Genomic DNA, 24,196 nt, shown 5'->3' with positions numbered 1-24,196 from the left:
TGCACATTCTGAAGGATCCGTCTTCTTGAAGAACATGACCGGAGCTCTCCAGGGTGAGAAGCTTGGTCCGATGAATCCTTTGCGCAACAATTCTTCTCAATTGACTGGATAACTTGTGAATTTTCGGCGGGAGCTACCCTGTAGGATGAATTGGCAATTGATGTGGTTCCCGGTATGAGGTCGATTCGAAATTCGACCTGTCTCTCTGGGATATTCCCGAAAGTTCTTCGGGAAACACATCCGGAAAATCACATGCTACTGGAATACCTTGTATGCTTACCTCTTCCTTGGTCTTGTCCACAACATGAGCGAGGAAAACGTAGTTCTTCTGGTGCAGGCACTTCTGTGCCTTGATGCACGAGATAGGACGAGGATTGGCGCAAGGTTTATCACCATGGATTATTAGAGTTTCATGATTGGGAAGGTGAAGGCAAACGGCCTTTTCGTGACACATAGTATCAGCACGGTGGGGGCTTAACCTAACCATGCCGATTATCACATCAAAACTCCTAATATTTACTGGCATTAAATTTTATTTGAAATGAATGGTTGTTTAGTGTTAAGATATGACCTACATAGATATCTTTGGTTGATTCGGTTTTCCCATTAGTCATCTACACCGTTAAGGCTTAGTTTAGCCTCTGGGGTTGTTGTTTTAGTAAGTGTTTGAATATGTTACTAACGAAGCTTTGCTCAGCTTCACTATTGAATAAGAGGTAAGCGAAAGAGTTGTTAAGTGGGAACATACCAGTAACAACTGTCGGGTCTTGGTCTGCTTCGCCTTGACCCAAGGTCAGGACCATTTCTGACCCTTCTGCTCCTTGATTGTTAGCCTTGGGGCAATTGTGCCTGAAGTGACCGGTTCCTCCACACCCACAGCAGGTGTGACTGGTCTCATCATTGGTGTTGTTGTTAAGGTTGTTGCGATTGTTGTTGTTTTCATTTGGCTGACGATTCTGGTATGGATAAGTTCTACAGTATTTGGTGGTGTGATTCTTTCGGTTGCATTTCTTACAGTGCAGCTCCCGGCAGGCTCCCTTATGATGGAAATTGCACTGGTTGCATTTTGGAAGGCTTCCAGCATATGGTATCGCTGATGTTGGTGTAATAGGGGTCATGGTTGCATGAACAGCAACAACAACATGTTGCTTCTTTGAGAACCCTTGAGTGGGTTGTCCCTTTCTCTTACTTCCAGACTTCCGCTTCCTGCTCTTAAGCTTGGGGTTTAGTGTGCCTTGATAAGCTGTCACTCGTTGGTTCCCATGCTCGTTCCTTCGGCTGGAGTTGTCAATGTTATTTCCGCCTCCATTGGTGTTGTTTGCGTTGATTTGTGCCATAGCAGCGGTTACTGCCGCTGTTACAGCAGCTTGGAATGTAGCAGAGTCCATCTGCAGGAGCGGTGTCTCGCGGGTGCGCTTGTTATTCCTGCAGGATAGCATTTTCCTGATGCATGTTGATAAGCCAGATCGTAAGTAATGATCGTCATTCCTGGTTGTACTCTATAAATTTCGCGTCTCGTCGTATGATTCTCATTGTTTCCATCTACATCCCTATGATGTATTTACGGTAGTAGGTAATCACAGATTTGGCACGATCATTACATCTATCCTTAGAGTATATAGGTTGTTTTGGTTTCAAGATCCTTAAGTATCTAGCGGTTTCGAGGGTTCGGTTGTGCATATAATTGAATTTATGCAATAATATGAAATAAACATAGCACATAATCATTTCATTAGTACACGAAAGAGGGTCATAATAAATGGTAGTGGCGGGAAAGTTGATCCTAATCGTGGTGGAAAGTGTCTGGTGGTGGTTCTGATGATGTGGATGCACCTCGGAGACGAGCTACTTGTTGCTCGGTATCTCGTAGTCGTACCTCCCAAACTAACTGTCTCGCTCGGGAGTCTCCGTTCACTTCCTGTGTTTGTCTCTCATCTCTCTCAATAGCAAACCGCATTTGTTCCGTTCGATTTGGGGTGTCCTGAGCTCGGTTATCAATACCTCGGGTGCACCGGACCATGACTGGGAGGGCCCGGTCAGCTGGTCCTCTATGACTAAGATCGAAGAGACCTCGGTTCCTACCGTAGTGTGTTCGTATCCCCTGCTGGTGACTCTATCTCCAAATATCGTGTGCCCAAGGGGGCATGGGGCCACCGGGGCCCACACGATAAGTCGGTACTCTGGCTTTACGTGGAGGATTGATGACATCAGATTCTGCATCCGAGTCATCATCACTATTGCCCTCTGGCTCTTCCTCTTCGAGGTCCACTATTGACTCAGCAGGTCCATCTGCAAGTTCTACTCCGTGTTCCTCCTCTGAGTCGAGCCACCCTGCTATTCCCTGACTAGGGAGATAAGGGTTTCCTGGCTAATGATACTCGTCTATAGTGTATTGCACGAAGGGGTATAAATACTAGAAACAAATAGCATACCAATTACTCATATAGTAATTTAATTTTGTTTAGGTTTGGTTCTATAAGCTCTTTAGATAATTAAATGGTAAGTTTTTGATTCATTGTCCATCACAATTACTCCCGAACACATGTTGGTCGTATTTTGAATGAATGTAGTTGATCAGGCTACATTCACCCCCAATACGATTACATAACTGCCCGAGTTTAATAGCGATGTTCAAATCCTCCAAAGACTTTTACTGTTGTTGTGTTATTATTCTAAAATGCACACAAAGGTATGTATTTTAATTATTATGTTCAGAGTTGTTTAGTCCCATTGTATTTATAGTTGCATATCCTGTATGATTAGATATGCTAGTTCACTATAAACAATGCTCTGATACCAATCTGTCACACCCCCGAACCAGACGGCAGAAACGTCCGGGGGCTTGTGCGTGACTTCATCTTGAAATATCATTACAGTGAATATAATTGAAACATAAAATCATCATCATCACACATGTAATATAACAACATTCATTGTTTACATCGAGTATTGTATTTGAATATTACATGCCAAAATAGTAAGAGTATGATGAAACAAAATATAACACAATATCCATTAGTTTGTTTCGTTCATCCTGCTTCAACAGTTTCCTGAGAATACAAGTTATTTTGAAAAACGTCAACATATATAATGTTGGTGAGTTCATAAGCATGTTTGTGAAAATGATTTGTATAACTTTGAAACCACCAGAAAATCCGATATTTTCTGCAAACTGTTCAGTATGTTTGTGTCAGACCTTGTATTAATGCTTATGTTTTTGTTTATTTGACTAAAAGGGTAAAGAGAATGTAGAGAGAATGTAAAGAGCATGTAAAGAGAATGTTCCCAGACAACCCGATGTTGTCTGTAAAAGAGAAAGCTGCCATACCAACCCCCGAGGTTGAGTACCAGTATGAGAATGTTTCCGAGTAATCCAAGAGAAAAAAGAATGGTCTTCCGTAAACTTCATAACGTTAATTCCTATAAGTGAGTCGTCAAAACCATACTAAATAATGACAATTTCGCATGTCTTGGCGTTGTTGGACGCCGGTTTTGATTTTGATTATAAGGTTTTCGTCACCCTAGACTGAGTTAGTCTAACTGTAGCGAACAGCTCAGGTGTGGGGTGTCATCCCCGTATAGATCTATACACAAATCCCCGCTCTCCCTCCAAGAGACTCTGGTTATAACTACAGGCTACGATCGTACACTTAATAGGTGCCAACCGACAAAACTCACTAGATCCTTAATCGAATTTACGCGAAGAAAAGTATAAACTCATTCCAGGCCCAATGAACCATGTAAGTGAACCACTAAGGCATCGCTAAACATGTAAATCATTTCAAGGCCCAATTGGAATGAGATTATATAACATGGGCCCGAAATATATATGAAAGGACAACTAAGGCCCATTTCACATGTAAGGTATTTACAGGCCCAAATAGCACACAAATAGTATCCAAGGTCCGTCGCACATGTTAATGGGTCAATGAGGCCCAATAAACATATAAATAGTATACAGGACCCATCAAACACATAAATGGGCCACCAAGGCCCAATAACCTAGAAAATGATCAAATAAATCCGTTTGTTAGTTTATCGTTGGTTTTGGTTCAATTATTCACTAAAATAGCATAAAAGCCCACTTTTTGTAAAAATGACGTTCTTGGCCCAATAAGCCAAAAATTTACAATTAAGGCCCAATTTTTGTAAGAATAACACTTTAGTCTCCATTTTGTTCAAAAATTATGTTGATGACTAGTTTGTGGTAAAAATAACATTTTAAACCTATTTTTGTCAAAAATATCATTTTTGGCTTGATTTTTGTGGAAATACACATTTTTCTGGTTTTGGGCTTTTCCGACCTAGTTTTTGGAAAATTTGTAGAAAAATCATCGTAAGTCAAAATTTGGATCCGTAAATTCTGGAATTTTGGATATTTTGTCTACTTTGTTCACAATTTTTCTCATAATTTTTAATGGCTTCTAACAAGTATGAAATTGCTCACCTTTACAGGCTGGTCCGAAATTATTTCAAATCTGATAGGCAGTTTTGTAAAATTCGCCAAAAATTGTTGAAAAATCGTATGAAAACGTGAGAGTAGTCATCTTAAAGGTATAAACCTGAACGTTTTGCATGTAAAACAGTTTTGAAAAATATTATCATTAAGGGGGTCAAAACAGTCCGAGATTGGACCAAAACTTTTCTGTCAAGGGCTGTTTTATGAGTTTAATTTATAGATCTTAGAACACAACACTCATTTTTGCTATTTAAAGTGTATAAATCCTAGATCTACTAGTTTACATGTATTATATGTGATAACACATATTTTTCTCAAGGTTTTTATGAAGATCCAAGGGACAAACTTCATGTTCTTAGCATATTTTTAGTTTTATGAAGTAAACAACACAAAATCACCAAATGGTTCAAGAAAACACACATAATCATGCATATACACATAGATCTACACATAAGACTTGTATTCTCCCCCAAAAACCAAGTAAAAGTCGAAAATAGGGGGTATGAACTCACCTTGGGGTGATGGATCGGTTTTGGTGAAGAAGTGGAAGAAGATTTTTGATCCTAGCAAGCTTTCTTGAGTAGATCTTGAACTTAGATGGTTCTAAGAACATGATCCACAAAAATATGGGTGTAAGAGGAGATCTTTGAAGAGATCAAGAAGTTATATCATAGATCTAAGTGGGAACTTACCAAAGTTGATGATCTTGAAGAAGAATTTCTTGAAGTATACTCTAATTCTCGAAAATTTAGAGGAGAGTGTAGGAGTGTTCTTGTGAGCTTTCCTTAAGAGATTTGTAAGTAAAATAAGTGTGTGGTGGTGATTTTTGGCTCTATGGCCTAATTTAAGAAGAATAGGAGGGAGGTGGAGTGGTTTTTACTTAGTGGTTCATTGCTAAGTGCATAAATGTATGTGAAATAATAGCATGGTTAACTAAAGGTTATTAGTGAGGTGGCACCTCACTAATCACCCTCTTTTGTTTTGTTTCTTTGTTTTTTTTTACATGGGCCGAGAATGGTGATTATGAGGAGGCTTGGGCCTTGTCTTGGTCCTTGCTCGAAATTATGAAGCCCATAGGAAGGTTTTCGGCCTATTGGGCCCTTATTTATGGTTCACGGCCCAATAGTATAAAAGAATGGGTTCTATGGTCCATTAAGGTTAATTGGAGTTGTTATGGCCCAAAAAGGCCCATTAGGGTTAGAATGAATCATTCTAGGCCCAAATGGCCCAAAATGTTATAGATTGATGAATTGATGATTTATTGGTCCCTTAGGCCCAAATAAGAGAATCCTAGTCTATAATGAACTTGAGCCGGGATTTCTAGGGTTTCCAACCCTTATTTGCACATATGAGATGTATTTGAATGAGCATAGAGTATGATATTCGCTTAGAGTACCAGTTATTATACTAGTTGAATTGATTGTATGAGGGTAGAATCTCCTAGCAGAAATGCTAGTTGTGACAAATTATGCTTCTGCTATGCTCGTCGGAGAAGCCTTGGTCTGGTGGGAAGCAATATATGAAGCTGTCAACGGGTTTGACCAGGAGAATTTATCCTGGGAAATGTTCAAAAATCGTTTGCTAGGGAAGTATTGTCCTCTGGACATGAGGAGAAGATTGGAGAAAGAATTCCTCGAGCTTAAACAAGGAGGAATGACTGTGATTGATTATGAAACCCAATTCAATCAAAAAGCACGGTTTGCTACAAAGTATATTCCAACTGAACACTACTAGAAAAACAGCCTTTTACGACGCGCAATGCGCGTCGTAAAACGCTCAGACGACGCGCAAATGCGTGTCAAGGAATGCCCTGTCATAACGAGAGACGACACGCTTTTGCTCGTCGTCTACAGACGACGCACATTTACGACGCGCATTTATGACACGCATTTACGATGCGCGTGTACGACGCGCATTGCGTATCAAGGAAGGCCCTGTCATAAAGGAAGATGACACGCATTTGCGTGTCGTAACCTTACGACACGCGTGTTTATCACACGCAATGCATATCAAGGAAACCCATGTCATAAAGGAAGAAGACACGCATTTTTGCGTGTCATAATTTTTAAATGTTTTTAAAAATTATATATTTTTGATAGATTTACTAATTTTCAAACTAAATAACACATTAAAAGTCTCATAATACAAAATAAAATACCATAAACAATAAAGATAATTCATTGCACTATTATGTCAAATACAAATAATCATTCCAATAGTAAGTAAATGTAACACATTGCTAATATTGCATAATATTTATTATAGAGAACAAAACATGTACAACCTTAAAAGAAACCCATGACTAAATTCTCCTTTAACAATTTCCTTTCTAAAGGAATAACCTGATGCAGGAACTTTGAGAGGCTTCAGGGCATGGAAGGAGGTTACTAGAGCTGTCAGAACCTACACATGGCAAATCGGTAACTTAACATGCAATACAATAAAGAAATATGTTTAAAAATTTTCTATTGTTTTGAACACCTACATGATCAGCAAGCTTTTTTATACTCGGTAACTTAACATGCAATACAATAAAGAAATATGTTTAAAAAATGCGTATAAATATCAAAAAACAAGATAGGAGCCAATCATTCTATGACACAAGGAAAAATATCCCTAGAGAACTATAAAAAAAATATGAAACAAATGAATGAAAGTGCATTGCTATTTCTTTAATACTTACTGCATAGAGTAAGACATGGCCATCATCCATAGTTTTGAAGGACATTGATGTCTTGCTATGCTGCACATATTAAAAATAAAAAAGAACAAAACTTAGTAACATATGGACTTATCTAGCTTGCTGAAATAGACATACAAAAGATTTTGCTGTACTAGCTTGCTGAAATAGACATACAAAAGATATCAGGAAAATACCAAAATGCCCTTGTGTGAAAGTAGCTGGATTGCTCACGTCTTTCTTCTCTTGAGGCAAAAGAAAAGGATCCCTGGCACTAAGTCCAGCAACAATTGTAAGAATAGGATCAAAGCAACGAAAAAAAGCACCCATTATCAGCATTTTCCCTAATTTCGGATCCAATGGAAGTATTTTGGACCTAGAACAAATTAGAGTTCTATCATTTAGCAATTTGAATCATTCATAAAGATTCAAGTCATCAAAAAATAGTTAACACTTACAGCTTATGGCTCTGGAGGCTGCAAAGCAGCTGATAAAAACTCTCCAATACTTCCAACTTCCCAACTTATTATTTGCAAACAAAGAGAATTTAAAGGAGTTCTTAAAAGCTCGGGTAGTTGATATTCAGAAAAAGCATCATAAACACATTGAGGGTAAAGCAACATAGAAATTAGTCAACTTACAGCTAATGGATCTGGAAACATTCCCCTGGTTGCACACGCCCTGCCCTACCCCTTCTCTAAACCAACAAAAAAAGCAACATAGAAATTAGTCAACTACCTTGACCAACAAAGTCAAAGGGTAAAAAGGTAACTTACTTGGCGAGCAGATGCGTGTGATATGCATGAAGGCAACAAACAAGGAGTGTTTTTCAAGGCATCAAAAGGTAAAAAGGTAACTTACTTAGAGAATCACGAGCTTTTGAGCTATTATTCTCAAAGTTTGATTGAGTCAATGCATCCTAACATATTCACATCAAAATTTAAACTTGTTTTAGTCTTTAGAATCAAAAGTTAAACTAGAGTTGACTTAATTTTACCAGAATCCAGATAAAGATTACCTCAACAAGTGATGTACGAAGAGCCTCCCCTGTCACAGCCTTAATCTCAGGCCTGAAGTACTTGACTGAATCCAGATAAGAAAGATAAACACGCCGATGGTTTGGCTGCAGACACTCTGCTCCAAATTCTTGAACATACATACCAAATAGACACACTTCTACACCTTCAATTTTCTGAAACAACAAAACTACCTAAAACAAGAAAAGCCTAGTTTAGGGATTCACATACATACCAGAACCACAAGATAACGGATTGCGTAATTTGAACTTTTTATTTTTTTTTTCTTATTAAGTCACTAAACTTTGAAAAATCCATCCAAGGATAGCTGTTTGGAATTTCGGTAGATTTTAGGAAGAGATGCTATAATAAACAAATCAACGAAAGTGGTACGTTGCTTGCAGTTGAAATACCTTAGACTTATACCCAAACTCCACAGGGTAATTTTCCTCTTGAAAGATCTCAAGAAATCGTTGCTTGACTTCCAACTTCTTGTCCACAGAAGAGACCACTCTGACAACAAGTGCTTCTGCTCCAAGAACCTGATAATAAAGAAAATGTAAGATACATACTTTGTTCATTCACAATGTATGGTATGGAGTTGTCTTAAATAATGTCCTGGTTTCTGTTTTTGGGATTATAACATCACCATTCACCTCATCATAAGTTTTCCCATAGAACCTTGCGCACTCTAGTCTCTCCTGCTTCAGTTTTCCAAACAACCTGCTCTCTATGTGATCACTGAGTATGGTTTCTGTTTTTGGTAAATCTTTTGCTCCAAGCACAGCACTCTGTGGTAGAGGCATCCACTCTCCTCTTTCAACTTCTTCCATATAACAATTTGGACAAGTATAATTTGCTTGCCCCCCATCATTTCTTCGACCATTAAATAGCGCACATATTTGATGCTGCCAGGCTTCACACCTGTCACATTGAACCCACTGCAGTGCAGATGGGACCCCACAAGAAATTAAAATATATATATACTTATATATATATATATATATATATATATATATATATATATATATAAAAGGGTACACAACATACCCATTCTTCAGTCTCCTCATTATTTTTCTTTTTCTCAAATCTAGCTTTCAAAACATTAGTTCCATCAACATTGATAATGTCTCCACGGGAATCGTTATAGCATGAAATGCAAAAGTAGTGTCGGGTATCACCAGTTCCAACAGTGTAGAACATAGCATTTCTCTTGATGCGAGCACCACAAGGTGTGCAATATATAGGCAGGGGTTCAAAACTGAGCTTTTCAACTGCACATAGTTGACACGAGTTCTCACTCATCGAGTGTTCCAGAGCTTGATTCTTCTCTACTTTTGCTTTGCTCTGTATAAAATGAGAGATTCAAAAACAAACACAGCTCCATTATCCATAAAGTAAAATGCAGATTCTGACCTGGCCAACCCACTGCCTGAGACCTGTTATATGCTCACGAACCTGCTCTGGTGTAAACAACTCTATCATTGATACTCCCTTTATTTTTGGTTTCCCGGACTTGGTTCCAGTAGAAGGTTCTGCAGGAAGTGATGTACTTTCCTGGACCACCTCCAGTAGCACTCATCAGTATCAATGTCAAATCCCTACATCTCAATAAGAAGTCTGAAAATTAATAACAAATGATTTGTGTGATCTTTTTTCTTAATCCTAAACATATTGTTGCTAGTTCTTCCACACACTGCATGTGTTATAAAACAGACCTTCATTTTTGCTAGTAAAACTGACCTTCATTGTTGCTAGTTCTTCCACACACTGCATTAGAACTCCACACTCTGGTACCTATTCAACCATTTGTGTGTGGATGAGAGAGAGAGAGAGAGAGAGAGGGGGGGGGGGATAGATAGATTTGTTTCAACTTGAAATGAGAGGTGTATGCGTGTAACAAAGCTCTTTTGTGTGTTTGTAAGAAAACTCTTTCAAGTAAAGTTACAGGTTTCAACCCATACTGTGAGTACATAAGTAGTATAATACCTTAAATGCCCTTAAAATTGCCATGTAGCGTGATGTACAGCATCATATGGTTCACTAAAATCCTGATAAACAGAAACATACACGAGATATTAAAAAAGGGTTGAATTCAGTGTACTTTCATTGTTGAGTTTCTTACAGCATTCCTACCTTTTGCTTTGGATGGACCAAGAACTCCGAACTCCTTAGATCAACAGCCTGCAACCAAAATCCGATTAAGAAAATATTGAACCAAGAAATCAACTCATTTAATAAATGAAAAAATAAAAAAATAAAAAAAATAGAATTTTCACCACGATGGTGAACTACAGGGTGTTCTGAGCCATAGAAAGTTAAAAACATGATGTAAATGAACTGAACCTAACACGATCGATCCAGAAATGCAGAAACCTTAACAGAAAAAAAGATAGAAAGAGACCTCTAGAGCTTTACAGATGTTTTCGAGTTCATCCCGGAGGTTGACTTTCTGGGAAATCGTCACCACCTCAACAACACCGAAGCATGTTTCACCATCTATTTCAAACACAGGGAGGTTGAGACACCTACAAAAGTTGAGTTTTTTAGCGTAAACCACACGTGCCTCGTCCCCTTCTGCAACAATTCGAAGATCTGGTGTGCATGTGGGAAATTTCTTCATGAAAACGCGACTAGGGAAACCGATCATCTCATTAGAATCATACTCAACTTCAATATTAATTTAACCTAGGGCTTGTAAACTTGAGCAATCGTTGTAGTCTCTGGTGAGGTGAGGTGAGCCCGAGGTCGCCGGCGGAAAGAGATGAGCCGAGGTCAGAGGTGAGTTGAGGTAGATTCGGTAGTGGTGGAGGCGGATTAGGGTTTACAGAGAAAAGGGGAAGGAGAGAGTGAAGGTTGTCAGCTGGTGGCGTGCGAGGGAAGAAGTAGGCGGGCAGTCAATGTCTGTCGGGAGGGGAAGGAAGGGGCGTCGATAATTAGGGCAAGAGGGAAAGGAAGAAAAAGGAAGGCGGGGTATTTAATTTTTAGGATTTCATTTCCCTCCCCCACCCCGCTATTAAAGGATGGAACGCGCGTTCTCATTAAAATTTATAAAGCGACATCTTCACACGACACACATTTTATTATAGGCGCCCTCCGTGTTTTTTTTTTGTTTAGACACTAATTTAAGGGCACGCAAAAATGCGCGTCCTAGATCTTTAAAATTTATAGAGAGATGACATTATTTTTAGGTCACACACTTTTGTGTATCGTAAATCGATGCGTATCATAAATTGCGCGTCGTAAAAGGCTATTTTTCTAGTAGTGGAAGACGATAAAATTCAGTTATTTCTGGATGGACTACGATATGAAATCCGCGATTTCGTGGCTAATCGGGATGTTATGTCATTTGAAAAACTTGTTGAGTATGCTCGAAAGCGAGAGCATGACTTAGAAATATGTGGTGCCACTCTTTCTGTTCTGAAGCATCCACAAATTGATCGAACTACTCCTGTTTCCTCTATTCCACCAGCACAATCTATTCGAACTGAACCTGGTAAACAAGTGTAAACTCAAAATGCCCCTCGTGACCGCGGTAGGTCGCAATCTATTTCTCTTCAATCGCCATCGTGTCGAAATTGTGGAAAGAATCATCCGGGCAAATGCAGATTAGAAAAAGGATCAGTGGTCTATTATGGATGTGGAGAAGTAGGCCACATGAAGTCTGTTTGTCCGATAAAGAATGTTACATGCTTTGCTTGTGGTGTTGCTGGCCACAGAAAGCGTTTTTGCCCTACTCTTACTAGTCAAATGACAGGAAGTCAAGCTTCTATACAACAACCGGCGAGAAGTCAAGCTCCTGTTCAACAATCAAAGGGTACTCCAACTGAAAAGGAGGAGGTGCCAAAAGCTAAGGGTCGTGCATTCCAGATTACCACAGAGGAAGCACGCGAGGACCCGAATGTTGTGACGGGTACATTTCTTGTTAACTCTAGACCTGCTCACATTTTATTTGATTCTGGTGCCTCAGATTCTTTTATGTCTCATGAATTTGCTCATTCCTTTCAAATTGCTTGCTATGCACTCGCGCAACCATTTCATGTAGATACTACGAGAAGTATATCATTACTTGTTGATAAAGTCTATATGGATTGTGTCATAGAAATTGAAGGCTATAATTTTCTTGCTAATCTGATTCCTATCTCCTTGCCCAACTTTGATATTATTCTCGACATGGATTGGTTGTCAAAGAACCACGCAGAACTCTTGTGCTATGAAAAGATAGTATGTATTCCTAATGAAGGGGAGAATCCTATTTATGTCTACGGTGAACAAAGACTTAAAATCGTAAAAATAATCTCTTACCTAAAAGCTTGTAAATTCATATCGAAGAGGTGTTCTATCTATCTGGCCTACACAGTTGATATCTCAAAAGAGGAGAAGAAAACGGTAAAAGATGTTCCCGTTGTTAATGAATATCTTGATGTTTTTCCCGAAGAATTGCCTGGACTTCCTCCGGACAAGCAAGTAGAATTCCAAATTGACCTTGTGTCTGGTGCTAATCCGATTGCAAAGACTCCTTATCGTCTTGCGCCAGCTGAGATGAAAGAAATGATGATTCAACTACAGGAATTACTTGACAAAGGTTTCATTCGACCGAGTACCTCTCCTTGGGGTGCTCCAGTGTTATTTGTCAAGAAGAAAGACGGTTCGATGCGAATGTATATTGATTACCGTGAGCTAAATAAGGTAACTATCAAGAACAAGTATCCACTACCTCGCATTGACGATTTGTTTGATCAACTTCAAGGTGTTGGCTATTTCTCAAAGATTGATTTAAGATCTGGCTATCATCAGTTGAAAGTACACGAGCAGGATGTACCGAAGACTGCTTTTCGTACTCGATATGGGCATTATGAATTCCTTGTCATGTCGTTCGGTTTGACAAATGCTCCTGATGTATTCATGGATATGATGAATCGCGTGTGTCGTCCAATGCTCGATAAACCTGTCATCGTATTCATTGATGATATTCTAATTTATTCCAAGTCTGAATCTGATCATACATTCATATTCGTAAGGTATTAGAACTTCTTCGAAAGGAGAAACTATATGCTAAATTCTCGAAATGTGAATTTTGGCTTCGCCAAGTTTAGTTTCTCGGCCATGTGATTTCTGGTGACGGTGTATCCGTAGATCCTACCTAAATCGAAGCCATTCAGAATTGGGAAGTTCCCTGTAATGCTTCCGAAATTCGCATTTTCTTGGGTCTCGCAGGATATTATCGGATATTTATTAAAGACTTTTTATGTATAGTTGTACCTCTCACAAGTCTTACACGAAAGGAAACCAAGTTTGAATGGGGTGAAGCCCAAGAAAAAAGCTTTCTCGACTTTAAAAGATCTTTTGACTCATGCTCCGATCTTATCACTCCCAGAAGGTGATAATGATTTTTCTGTGTAAAGCGATGCTTCACGGTTAGGACTCGGTTGTGTGTTGATGCAACGTGGTAAAGTGATAGCTTATGCCTCAAGACAACTGAAAGAGTATGAAAAGAATTATCCCACCCATGACCTTGAACTTGCTGCGATGGTATTTGCCCTAAAACTTTGGAGACATTATCTTTTTGGTACAAAATGCCATTTGTTTACCGATCACAAAAGTCTCAAGTATATCCTCAGTCAGCAAACTCTAAATATGAGACAACAACGAGCCATGGAGCTGATCAAAGACTATGACTGTGAAATCCTGTATCATCCTGGAAAGGCCAATGTAGTTGCCGATGCACTTAGCAGGAAAGTTTGTCGTAATAGTATGTGTTATAATATTACTCACACTACAGTAAAGTTCACTATTCTTAATGAATTAGAGAAATGGCAAGTGGAGGCCCTAAAGCCAGAAAATGCGAAGAAAGGAGGGATGGTACATTATGCTGATGTTTTACTTGATGATCCACGATGATTAAAGGTATTTAAGAATCGGCTATCGATTCCAAAGATTGGCGGATTAAGACAGAAGATTTTAGATGAAGCTCATAAGTCTAAGCTGTCTATACATCTTGGTACAAGTAAAATGTACTATGATGTACGGGCTGATTATTGGTGGCCTGGATTAAAGAGAGACATTGGAAGATATGTGCAGGAATGTCTAGTATGCTTACAAGTCAAAGCAGAGCACCAAAAGCCTTACGGAACTCCAGAAAGTCTTAGTGTTCCTGTGTGGAAATGGGAAGAGCTGTCCATGGATTTTATTACCAAATTGCCAAAGACTGCTAGACAACATGATAGCATTTGGGTAATTGTCGACCGCCTAACTAAGAGTGCACATTTTCTCACCATGCGTGAAATGGCTCCAATGGAGAAATACGCACAAGTATATTTGGATGAAATTGTTGCGAGACATTGTGTACCACTAAAGATCATTTCCAATCGTGATACTCGCTTCACTTCTCATTTTTGGGCGAGTATGCAACGTGAAATGGGATCTCGAGTTGCTCTCAGCACAGCTTATCATCCCCAGACAGACGGTCAGACGGAGAGAACAATCCAAACAGTAGAAGATATGCTTCTTGCATGTGTCTTGGAGTTCGGTGGTAACTGGGACAAGTACTTACCTCTTGTCGAATTTTCATATAATAACAGTTACCACGCTTCTATCAAAATGTCACCATATGAAGCACTATATGGTCGTAAATGCCGTACTCAATTATGTTGGCGTGATATAGGACAGAAAATCCTTGGAGGCCCTTAAATGATTCAAGACACCACCGACAAGATTCAAATCGTACGAGAAAGAATGAAAGCGGCCCAGGATCGACAGAAGTCCTATGCAGAAAAGAGGAGACGACCCGTAGAATTCCAGGTGGGTGATTTCGTAATGTTGAAGGTATCCCCGTGGAAAAGCATTATGCGATTTGGGAAGAAAGGAAATCTAAGTCCTAGATTTGTTGGTCCTTTCAAAATCATCCAAAGAATTGGTAAGCAAGCATACCGCTTGGAATTGCCGGAATATTTGGCAGGTATTCATGATGTGTTTCATGTGAGTTATATGTGTAAATGTTTAAGCATATATGATGAAGCGGTTCCGTTATCCGAGGTGAAACTGGATAATAAATTAACATATGTAGAAGAGCCTGAAGAGATCGTAAACGAAAAAATGACTAATCTATGTAATAAAGAAGTGGAGTTGGTGCTTGTCAAGTGGAAACACCATCGAGTCCCAAATTATACTTGGGAAAATAAGAATGAGATAAGAGCAAAATATCCCCATTTGTTTTAATCGTTGTAATTTCGGGGACGAAATCCTCAAAAGGAGGAGGTATTTGTAACATACACGTTCAGTTGTCGTGTTTTATAATGAATAATATTATGAAATATTAAATGAATTTGAGTATTGAGTTGTAACAGATAGTTTTTACTTGAATTGAAGTAAGACTATGTTTAGAATCATTCAGAATGTTTTGGAAGTCTTATGAGATTCCCAACAAAAGTCAAATATTGAAATTTAACGAAAATATAAAATTCGAAATAAGTATAATTTTATTATTGAAAGTTGTAAAGAATCTCGTTAAAACATTTAGGCGAAAACCTCATCGAAATCCGGGTTATAACGAAGAAGTTATGACCAATCGAAGATCCGCGACAAAACCGGCAAACACTATTTAGTGTAAAAAGTGAGTTTTCGATAAACTACTTTTTAGCTTTAGCGATGGAAACGAAAGTCGTAGTATTCGTTAAACCGAGAATTTTCATAAAAAGAACGTTCAAATCTGACTTCGTATGAGGAAGTTATGATTTTTCTAAGTTTCGGTATAGTAGTAGACAGCTAAAAACTCGAAATAAAGATCGAGTGCTTTTTAGCCGACACAACCTAAATGAGAATCGGAGGTCTCGTCAATAGTAGTAAAACGGTAAAAAGACAGACGAAAATGGACATCGGACGAAGAAGTTATGAATTTTTAACGGATTTTCCTGTCCCGGTCTGTTAAAAATAAAGTCAAATTAGCCGACAGAGTCTAAACGAAAGTTGTAGAGCATAATTTCACATACGCGTGCATATAAATAATGTCGAAAACGGAGCTCGTATGCGAAAGTTATGGATTTTTGAAGACAAGCGCACAAAAACCGATAAATCTCGCATGGATAAGGTCAGATTTCGGACACGTCACCCGGATCCTCGCAAATTGCCCCGTGTCCGACCCGCGTGTCGCAACCTCTCGCATCCGATGGCGCGGCCCAATCCGAGACCGACGCGTGCCTTCGTGGTGGAGGCTTCCGAACCAAGCCACCTGTCCTCGCCTCACATCCGAAGCCTGGCACCCTCGCATGCGAGCCACGTGCCCCCCCCTCGGTCCGAAGTTCACCCTATAAAAGGGAGGTGCAAACCTTCCGGGGTAAGTTTGGAATTTCTTACATTTTTACACCATAAAGCTTATTTTTAGCCACTTTTAATTCCCCGAAGCCCCGGGATCATACCCAACACCCGAAATACGTTCCGAAGTGCCCCAAGTGCCCGAGAAATTTATCTTTTCGGTTTGAAGCTCATCCCTCGCAAGGCCCAGTTTTCTAGAAAGCTCCTGGTTTTCATCAAAGAAAGCTAATTATAGTAACGAAGTGCTGCCAAAATTACTATTTTAACCTCCAGTTAATTCACGGTGAGTTCAATATATAGGAACAATTGTACGTTATGTGTTATATGTCCTATGTGCTTTTCCGTGTTATTATTTCATGCTATTATGGTAGCAAAAGCTTTACCTTTGACCATGTGATCAGTGAAAGGACTTAGATTCACGATGGTGTTGGTATGTAGCCTCTGGCTGTGTAGAGCATGCCTCGTAAGAGAATGACTTCTATCCCTATGGCATTGGCAGAAGGTTAGATATGGCTAAAAGCCTGAAATCTACCAAAATGTTTAATCAGAAAGTGTATGTCTTTTGTGCCATTTGGGCTGAAGCTTTATTGATATATATCAAGTATTGAAATTGTTATGTCTCATTGATTGTATATCTTTGAATTAAATCATTGATTCATATGGAAAGCTTGTCACATGATTCACATATGCCTTTGTTGTTCCTTGTTCCTCTTTGCTTCTGCCATATTGAAGTATATATATATATATGACATAACGTTATATTGTATCTAGTATTGAACTCACTAAGCGTCACCGCTTATCCCTCTCAGTGTTTAACTATTCCAGTAATAAGGATCCAATATAGTCATATACTGATATAAGATTTTGAATAGTTTAAAACTATTACTTTTGTATTTAGTACTCATGTATATATAAATTATAGTATCCTGGGAAGTGATGTAATATATAACACTTTGTAATAGTCGGTTTGTATCCAGTCTTATGTAACAAAATTATCAATGTAAAATATTATTTATGAATATGCAAGTAGCATGTTTTGGAGTAACAATATATTTAGTATGAAAGTTTGGGTCTCTCAGATCGTTTGAGAACTCATAGTTTCCCGACAACCCCAGAACTAAAAGTGGAGCGTTAGATCAAAACTAATTCAATAAGGGCATGATCGTAATCATACCAATATCGTTTAATGTTTAATTTTTTGTGTTGTTGGAAACATTAATAAAAAGTTATAAAAATTAACATAATAACTCAAATTTCGGATTTTTTTAAAAATTATTTTCGATTTTTTTTTAAAAAAAATTTGGAGATCTTTTAATTTTTTTTAGAAAACATGATTTTTTTTTTTAAAATGAAAACAAATATTAAAAAAAACTGCAATTTTTTCAAAAAACAACTGCATTTTTTTTAAAAAAAAAAACAGCATTTTTTTTAAAAAAAATACTTAATTTTTTTTTCAAAAAAACTGCATTTTTTTTTAAAAAAAAACTGTATTTCTTTCAAAAAAAACTGCAATTTTTTCAAAAAATAAAAATAAAAATTGTATTTCCTTTCAAAAGAACAACATTTTTTTTAAAATCTGCAAACTTAAAAAAAAAGCTACAATTTTTTTAAAAAACCTGTAATTTTTTTTAAAAAAATGCATTTATTTTAAAAAACTGCAGTTTTTTTAAAAACCAAATTTTTTCAAAAAGTCACTATTTTTTTTAAAAAAACTGCATTTTTTAGGTGCATATATGCATATTTTTGGTACATTTATGCATATTTTTACAAGTGAATATGTACATATTTCATATATTATAATATTTGTAAAGGAATCATAAGAAAACTCATTTTATTTACTAATCTATAAACACAATACAATAAGTATTTTATTCGATACAATATAAACTATCAAACACAAAAAAATGCTACAAAATTTCAAAGCGTTTTCATGTCTTCGTGTCGATATTTCCATATTTTCTTCAATTTATCATTTTCATCTCTTCAATATTCAACACAATTTCTTCCAAATCTACAAGAAAAATAAAAAGAAATTTATTGATGCAAAAACACTCACAAAAATACATATGTGATTTACATGTGAATCACATGTAATTCATATATGAATTACATATGGTTTACATGTGAATCACATATAATTCATATGTGAATTACTGTGAATTACATGTGAATCAGATGTAATTCATATATGAATTATATGTGATTAATATGTGAATAACATGTGATTTACATGTGAATCAATGAATATACAACCTTATCGAAGCAATGAAACTTACATTAACATACAACCAATGAATATACGACCTTTATGGAAATTAAAAGAAAAATGATTAAACTATTGTAAGCCTTATATATATATATATATATATATATATATATATATATATATATATATATATATATATATATATATATATATATATATATATATCAGTGTTGTAAAAATCGGCAGCCCGACCGATTAATCGGCGCCTAGGCACTTGGCAACGTCCAACCGCCTACGAATAAGGGTTAGAGGGTAAAATAATCGGCCTTGGTCAATATCGGTCAAAACCAGTCCAATTCGGACCAATTCGGTCCTAATCGGACTAAATCGGACCAATTCGGTCCTAATCGGCCTTGGCTCGGCTAACTCTAAAAGACCCACCAGCTTAAAGGAGCCGACTATCCCAAAGCTTAGCTAGGTTTGAGTCTCAAAGGAGCTAGCTTCTTTTTTTATAGAATAACTTTTGCATTCATCTGTCATCCCACCACCGATGTGGGATGAACTTTTAATTGTTTCATATATCTTTTATGAATCTCTTTCTTCCCCACTTTGCATCTCCTTCCCCACCTTTCTCTCTCGATCGAACCTCCTTTCTCTCTCTCGATCGAACAACCCCATTGCTATCCGGGAACATTGTGATTGAAATCGACTCAGATTCACCTTCAATTCAAACTCATTCCTATCTCTCTCGCAGGCTCGTAGGCTCGTTAGTCACCGATTGCTGACCGATTGGAGAGTCATTTCATTGATTGCAGAATCGCAGACACATAGTCGACACCAACCTCGTTTTCCTGTCGACACCAAGTGTTCGTTTTCCTAATTATGTAAAATTATTTGGTTTTCAATTTCTTAATCTCGTGTTATAGAATTCAGTTGAGTTCAGGGATATGTATGTACATATGTTACCAGATTGAATCTTGTTGAATTGAAACAATGTTAGAATCTTGTAGTTGCAATAACTCGTGATTATGTATGTATGTAAGTTACTTCCAAGATCCTTGTTGTTTCTGGTTGTAATAAGTAGGGCAGAAGTGCTAGTGATGTTGGTTTGTGTATGAAACCATCTGCCCACCAAGTGTTCGATCAATTGCCTGAGTGAATCTTGTAGTCTTGATTATTAAATAGTCTTGATTATTAAAGCAACATGTTAGTATTCATGGGCCAATCATCTCTTCTTGTCCGATCAACAAAACATGAAAGGGGAAGGAGTTAACGAAAGCAAAACACATCATCCGAATTTATTCAATTCTCATGTTCCAGGGGGTGTTCTTGCTGCTTCATGTTCTACAAAGTGATTTCTTTAATTGAGTTATATGATTCGTGTTCAAAACTTATTGGCTGTAGTGATGTACCATTTGGATGCTATTCAAATTTGGAGGGTATAATGGTCAACTTTTGTTGTTCCCAGTTTGTGTATAATACTATCAAGTGGTTCTTTTTTGGTGTTGTAATAGATTTGTTGTGATTACTTCAGCTTGTATTTGTAACATCTTATTCCAATCACTAGATGGTAATATGAGGTGGATCTGTATAAAGTTTCCCAAAATTTTGGATGTCATAATTTTAAATTTTTGAATGTTTTAATCCGAAATTTTGAATGTTGGAGTTTAGGCTTGTAATATAAGGTGGATCTATGTAAAGTTTCCCTTATATTTTTTATAAGAATTAAGTTGCCAAATGCAATATTTTTTTGTTAAGCGTACCCTTATATTCTTAAGATTAATGTAATATTTATTATTTTTTTAATAATTAATGGTCCCTGATTAATCCCCGCCTAGCCGATTAATCCCTTGACCCCAGTCCACCGCCGAGATACCGTCGAGCGATTTCTGCAACCTTGATATATATATATATATATATATATATATATATATATATATATATATATATATATATGCATGCCTTGATATACCCCTTGGGCTTCAATATTAGTAGGTGCATGCAAAATAAAGCTAAAGAATCGAACTTAAGTGGATCGGTGCTAGTTAGGGTTTTGCGAATTAACCGAGGAACCGAATACTCATATGTGGTTCCAATAAGTTTCGGTTTCAAATTAGTTCCAGTTCGGTTCGGTTCAGTTCTAGAATCGATCTAATCCTAATACAAAGGAAATAAACATAGAATCGCAACCGCAACCGAAATCGTATCGGAGCTGAATATGTAAATCGGTTCGGTTCTCGATTCCTTGAATTACATTTTTCGGTTTCAGATTGGTTCGACCTGATTCCGAACCGATCTCATCCCCGCGACTACCAATTATGTTAAGCTTGGTTTTCGATCCTAAATTTTATTTTATTTTTAAAACATTTTTGTATGGTTCCTGATTCATGACGTTGTATGGTAAAAAATATGACTGTTTCACTCAGCTTAAATGGCGTTACGATTTGTTATTAGAGCAACAGTAGGCAATGAAAATGATGATAATGGCTGAAAACGAGAAAAAAATGTGGGGGGGGGGGGTGGGGGCAGTGTTTGGGCATGGTAACGTGTAACAGCCCAAATTTCAAAGAAAATTTTTCATTAATAATTAGAAATATAAACCACATTTGCTTTCCAAAAATCTCATTACATAACCACGTTGTTTAAAAGATCAGAGTATTCAAATACTAAGTGCGGAAATACTAGAGAGTGCACGCTGTGCCATCAAGCCAGACCCTTGCCCTTAGAATCAGAAGTACCTGAAACACCCAACAAAACATTAAGCACACGCTTAGTGAGTTTTCCAAAAACACATGAAACACATAACTACATAATGTCATGCACACATATATATAATTTTGCCAAGGACTCCCTCCATGGTCTTCACTTGGATTGTCATGGTCTACCCCCATGGTCTTGTATCCCAGAGCCATTGGCTCCCCCCATGGTCTTGCCAATTGCCATGGGCTCCCCCATGGTCTTCACATAAATCTACACGTATGTCAATTAGCAAACCATTGCATACTCAATTACTAAACATCCCATATCAAATAATGGGTCAACCTTGGTGCCTTTGACCCATGGGTGTAGTGAGAAGACTCACCTCAGTCTGTTAAACACAATAGCTACTCGTCTATCAGTCTGAAACCTCACACTCCAAAAGTCCCTCAAGATGAACTAGATGCAGGATCTAGAAGCTCAATGACACCCAAGACTTGATCACCACCTTCTCCTTCTTGCATGATCTCTAAAATGGCCACCAAACACTCTTTAAGCTCAAGTATCACACTCTCATGAAAATATGGGGTTAAGGGACGAAATGAGGCTATGGAGGCTGATTAGGGTTTGGTCCAAATGATATAAGGTTGTTTAAATAGGGTAAAAGTAAAAAAAATAGGGTTTTAGCCACCTGTCACACACGCCCCGCGTACCTGCTCGTACGCCCAACGTACGATCCTCAACCACCCGATGCGCAACACTCACGTATGCTAAGCGTACCAAATGTACGCCCAACGTACGAAAGGGCCCTTTTTTCCAAAATGAAAATACTTGAAGGTAGACAATGGAATACCTGGATTGGATTGTTACAACTCTCCCCCACTTGAACTAGACTTCGTCCTCGAAGTTCACTGCCGCGAATAGATCCGGGTAATGCTCTCGCATCTCGTCTTCCGGCTCCCAAGTCCACTCGGAGCCCTTCCGGTGCTGCCACTAGACCTTCACTAGCTTCTCCACCTTGTTACGAAGAGCTTTAGTTTTTCTACCCAAATTGCAATGGGCTTCTCGACATCATTTAGGCTCCTATCCACCTGAATATCATCCAGAGAAATAACTGTGGCCCCGTCTGCAACACACTTCCGAAGCTGAGACACGTGGAAGGTGTTATGGATCTGACTGAGCTCGTCCGGAAGATCCGACCGATAAGCAACCTTGCCAACTCAGGCCAAAATTCTGAATGGACCAATGAATCGGGGGCCCAGCTTTCCCCTCTTCCGAAACTGACTGACACCCTTCCAAGGTGACACCTTCAGCAACACAAAATCTCCCACTTGGAACTCGAGATCTGATCGATGCCGGTCAGCATAGCTTTTCTGTCGGCTCTGCGCAACCCTCACTCTATCACACACCTACTGAATCAATTCAGTGGTCTTAAGCACCACTTCGGTGCTTCCCATAACTAGATGCCCAACCTCATCCCAACAAATCGGAGTCCTACACCTCCGACCATACAACATCTCAAACAGGGGTCGGTCAATACTAGCATGATAACTATTTTTGTATGAGAATTCTGCCAGTGGAAGGTAAGTATCCCAACTCCCTTCGAAATCCAGTACACATGCCTGAAGCATATCCTCGAGCGTCTGGATCGTCCACTCGCTCTGACCATCAGTTTGGGGGTGATAAGCAGTGCTGAAATGCAACTAAGTACCCAAATCCTCATGAAACTTCCTCCAGAATATGGAGGTGAAACGAACATCGCGGTCCGAGACCACAGATACCGGCACTCTGTGACTGACCACCACCTCCCGTACATAAATATTTGTTAATTTCTCGGTGGAGATACTCTCGGAAATTGAAATAAAATGCACACTCTTGGTCAACCTATCCACAATAACCCAAATGGAATCCACATTTTGTTCCGTCTTAGGTAATTTCGTGATAAAATCCATGGTAATCTCTTCCCATTTCCACATGGGAATAGGTAGTGGCTGAACCTTGCCGTGAGGCCTCTAATGTTCGGCTTTGACATTCCTACAGGTCAAACACCGCTCAACAAACCATGCAACCTCCCGCTTCATGCAAGGCCACCAATAGCTCAATCTCAGGCCTCAGACCCTCGGTACATCCTTGTGGCCCCCAGATGGATAGAAAACTTGGACTTGTGCGCCCCCTCCAAGATTTTTTGCCTCACTCTCCCAAATGCTGGAACCCAAACTCTGCCACACTGAGTCAATAAACCCCGACTATCTCGAACAAACAATGGAATTCTCCCCCGAATCCACTCAATCTTCCAGTTCTCCTTTTTCAAACCCTCCGCCTATGCTCCTTTGATCATATCCATCAATGGTGAGGTGACTGTCATCCTCAAACAAACATCTCGGATCAGAAAACTAGTTGCCTTGCGACTCAAAGCATCGGCCACCACATTGGCCTTCCCGGGATGATATATAATCTCGCAGTCATAATCTTTTACCACATCTAACCATCTCCCTTGTCTCATATCCAGATTCTGCTGATCCATCAAATATTTCAAACTCTTATGATCGGTGAAAATGGTGCATCGAACCCCATATAAATAATGCCTCAAAATCTTGAGGGAAAACACCACCGCCCCCAATTCTAAGTCATGAGTGGGTTAATTCGCCTCATGAGGCCTCAGCTACCTCGAGGCGTAAGCAATCACATGCCGCCTCTGCATCAGAACAGCTCCCAAACCCGAAATAGAAGCGTCACAAAAAACTACAAAATCATCCAATCCCTCGGGCAGCGCTAGAATCGGGGCCTGACATAATTTTTGCCTCAAGGTCTCGAAAGCCAATTGTTGA

At 38.6% G+C, this 24,196-nt stretch overlaps 1 protein-coding gene across 3 annotated transcripts; it reads right to left on the bottom strand.

Annotated features, from left to right (window-relative positions):
* Positions 1 to 6,645: 6,645 nt before the first annotated feature.
* LOC145136329 (histone acetyltransferase HAC1-like) lies at positions 6,646 to 11,103 on the bottom strand. 3 transcript variants are annotated; one of them, XM_079070463.1, is made up of 15 exons: positions 10,560 to 11,103; positions 10,292 to 10,339; positions 10,145 to 10,206; positions 9,874 to 9,952; positions 9,572 to 9,756; positions 9,206 to 9,502; positions 8,812 to 9,096; positions 8,569 to 8,697; positions 8,158 to 8,349; positions 7,916 to 8,058; positions 7,781 to 7,836; positions 7,598 to 7,661; positions 7,337 to 7,515; positions 7,143 to 7,202; positions 6,646 to 6,862 (listed from the first exon to the last, which is right to left on the bottom strand). In XM_079070463.1, the coding sequence occupies exons 5-10, from the start codon at positions 9,638 to 9,640 to the stop codon at positions 7,969 to 7,971; spliced, it is 1,062 nt and encodes a 353-aa protein (XP_078926589.1). In that variant the 5' UTR covers positions 9,641 to 9,756; positions 9,874 to 9,952; positions 10,145 to 10,206; positions 10,292 to 10,339; positions 10,560 to 11,103; the 3' UTR covers positions 6,646 to 6,862; positions 7,143 to 7,202; positions 7,337 to 7,515; positions 7,598 to 7,661; positions 7,781 to 7,836; positions 7,916 to 7,968. The 3 variants fall into 3 exon arrangements, with proteins under 3 accessions (XP_078926589.1, XP_078926588.1, XP_078926590.1); XM_079070462.1 differs by having other exon boundaries at positions 9,899 to 9,952; XM_079070464.1 differs by lacking the exon at positions 7,598 to 7,661 and having other exon boundaries at positions 7,337 to 7,413; positions 9,899 to 9,952.
* Between the last annotated feature and the right edge of the window lie 13,093 nt (positions 11,104 to 24,196).

This window comes from Lactuca virosa, chromosome 9, assembly GCF_052849685.1.
Source record: "Lactuca virosa cultivar CGN04683 chromosome 9, Lactuca_virosa_CGN04683_v6, whole genome shotgun sequence".
NCBI lineage: Eukaryota > Viridiplantae > Streptophyta > Magnoliopsida > Asterales > Asteraceae > Lactuca > Lactuca virosa.
This window is presented reverse-complemented; position numbering and strand designations above follow the sequence as displayed.

Excerpts from the sequence above, each read along its gene's own strand:
- LOC145136329 (XM_079070463.1), bottom strand. The coding sequence starts at position 9,640 with ATGATAGAGTTGTTTACACCAGAGCAGGTTCGTGAGCATATAACAGGT. Across the intron at positions 8,698-8,811 it reads ATGGGAAAACTTATGATGAG|GTTCTTGGAGCAGAAGCACT; the intron begins GTGAATGGTGAT and ends CTTTATTATCAG. Across the intron at positions 8,350-8,568 it reads AGTTTGGGTATAAGTCTAAG|GTAGTTTTGTTGTTTCAGAA; the intron begins GTATTTCAACTG and ends TTCTTGTTTTAG.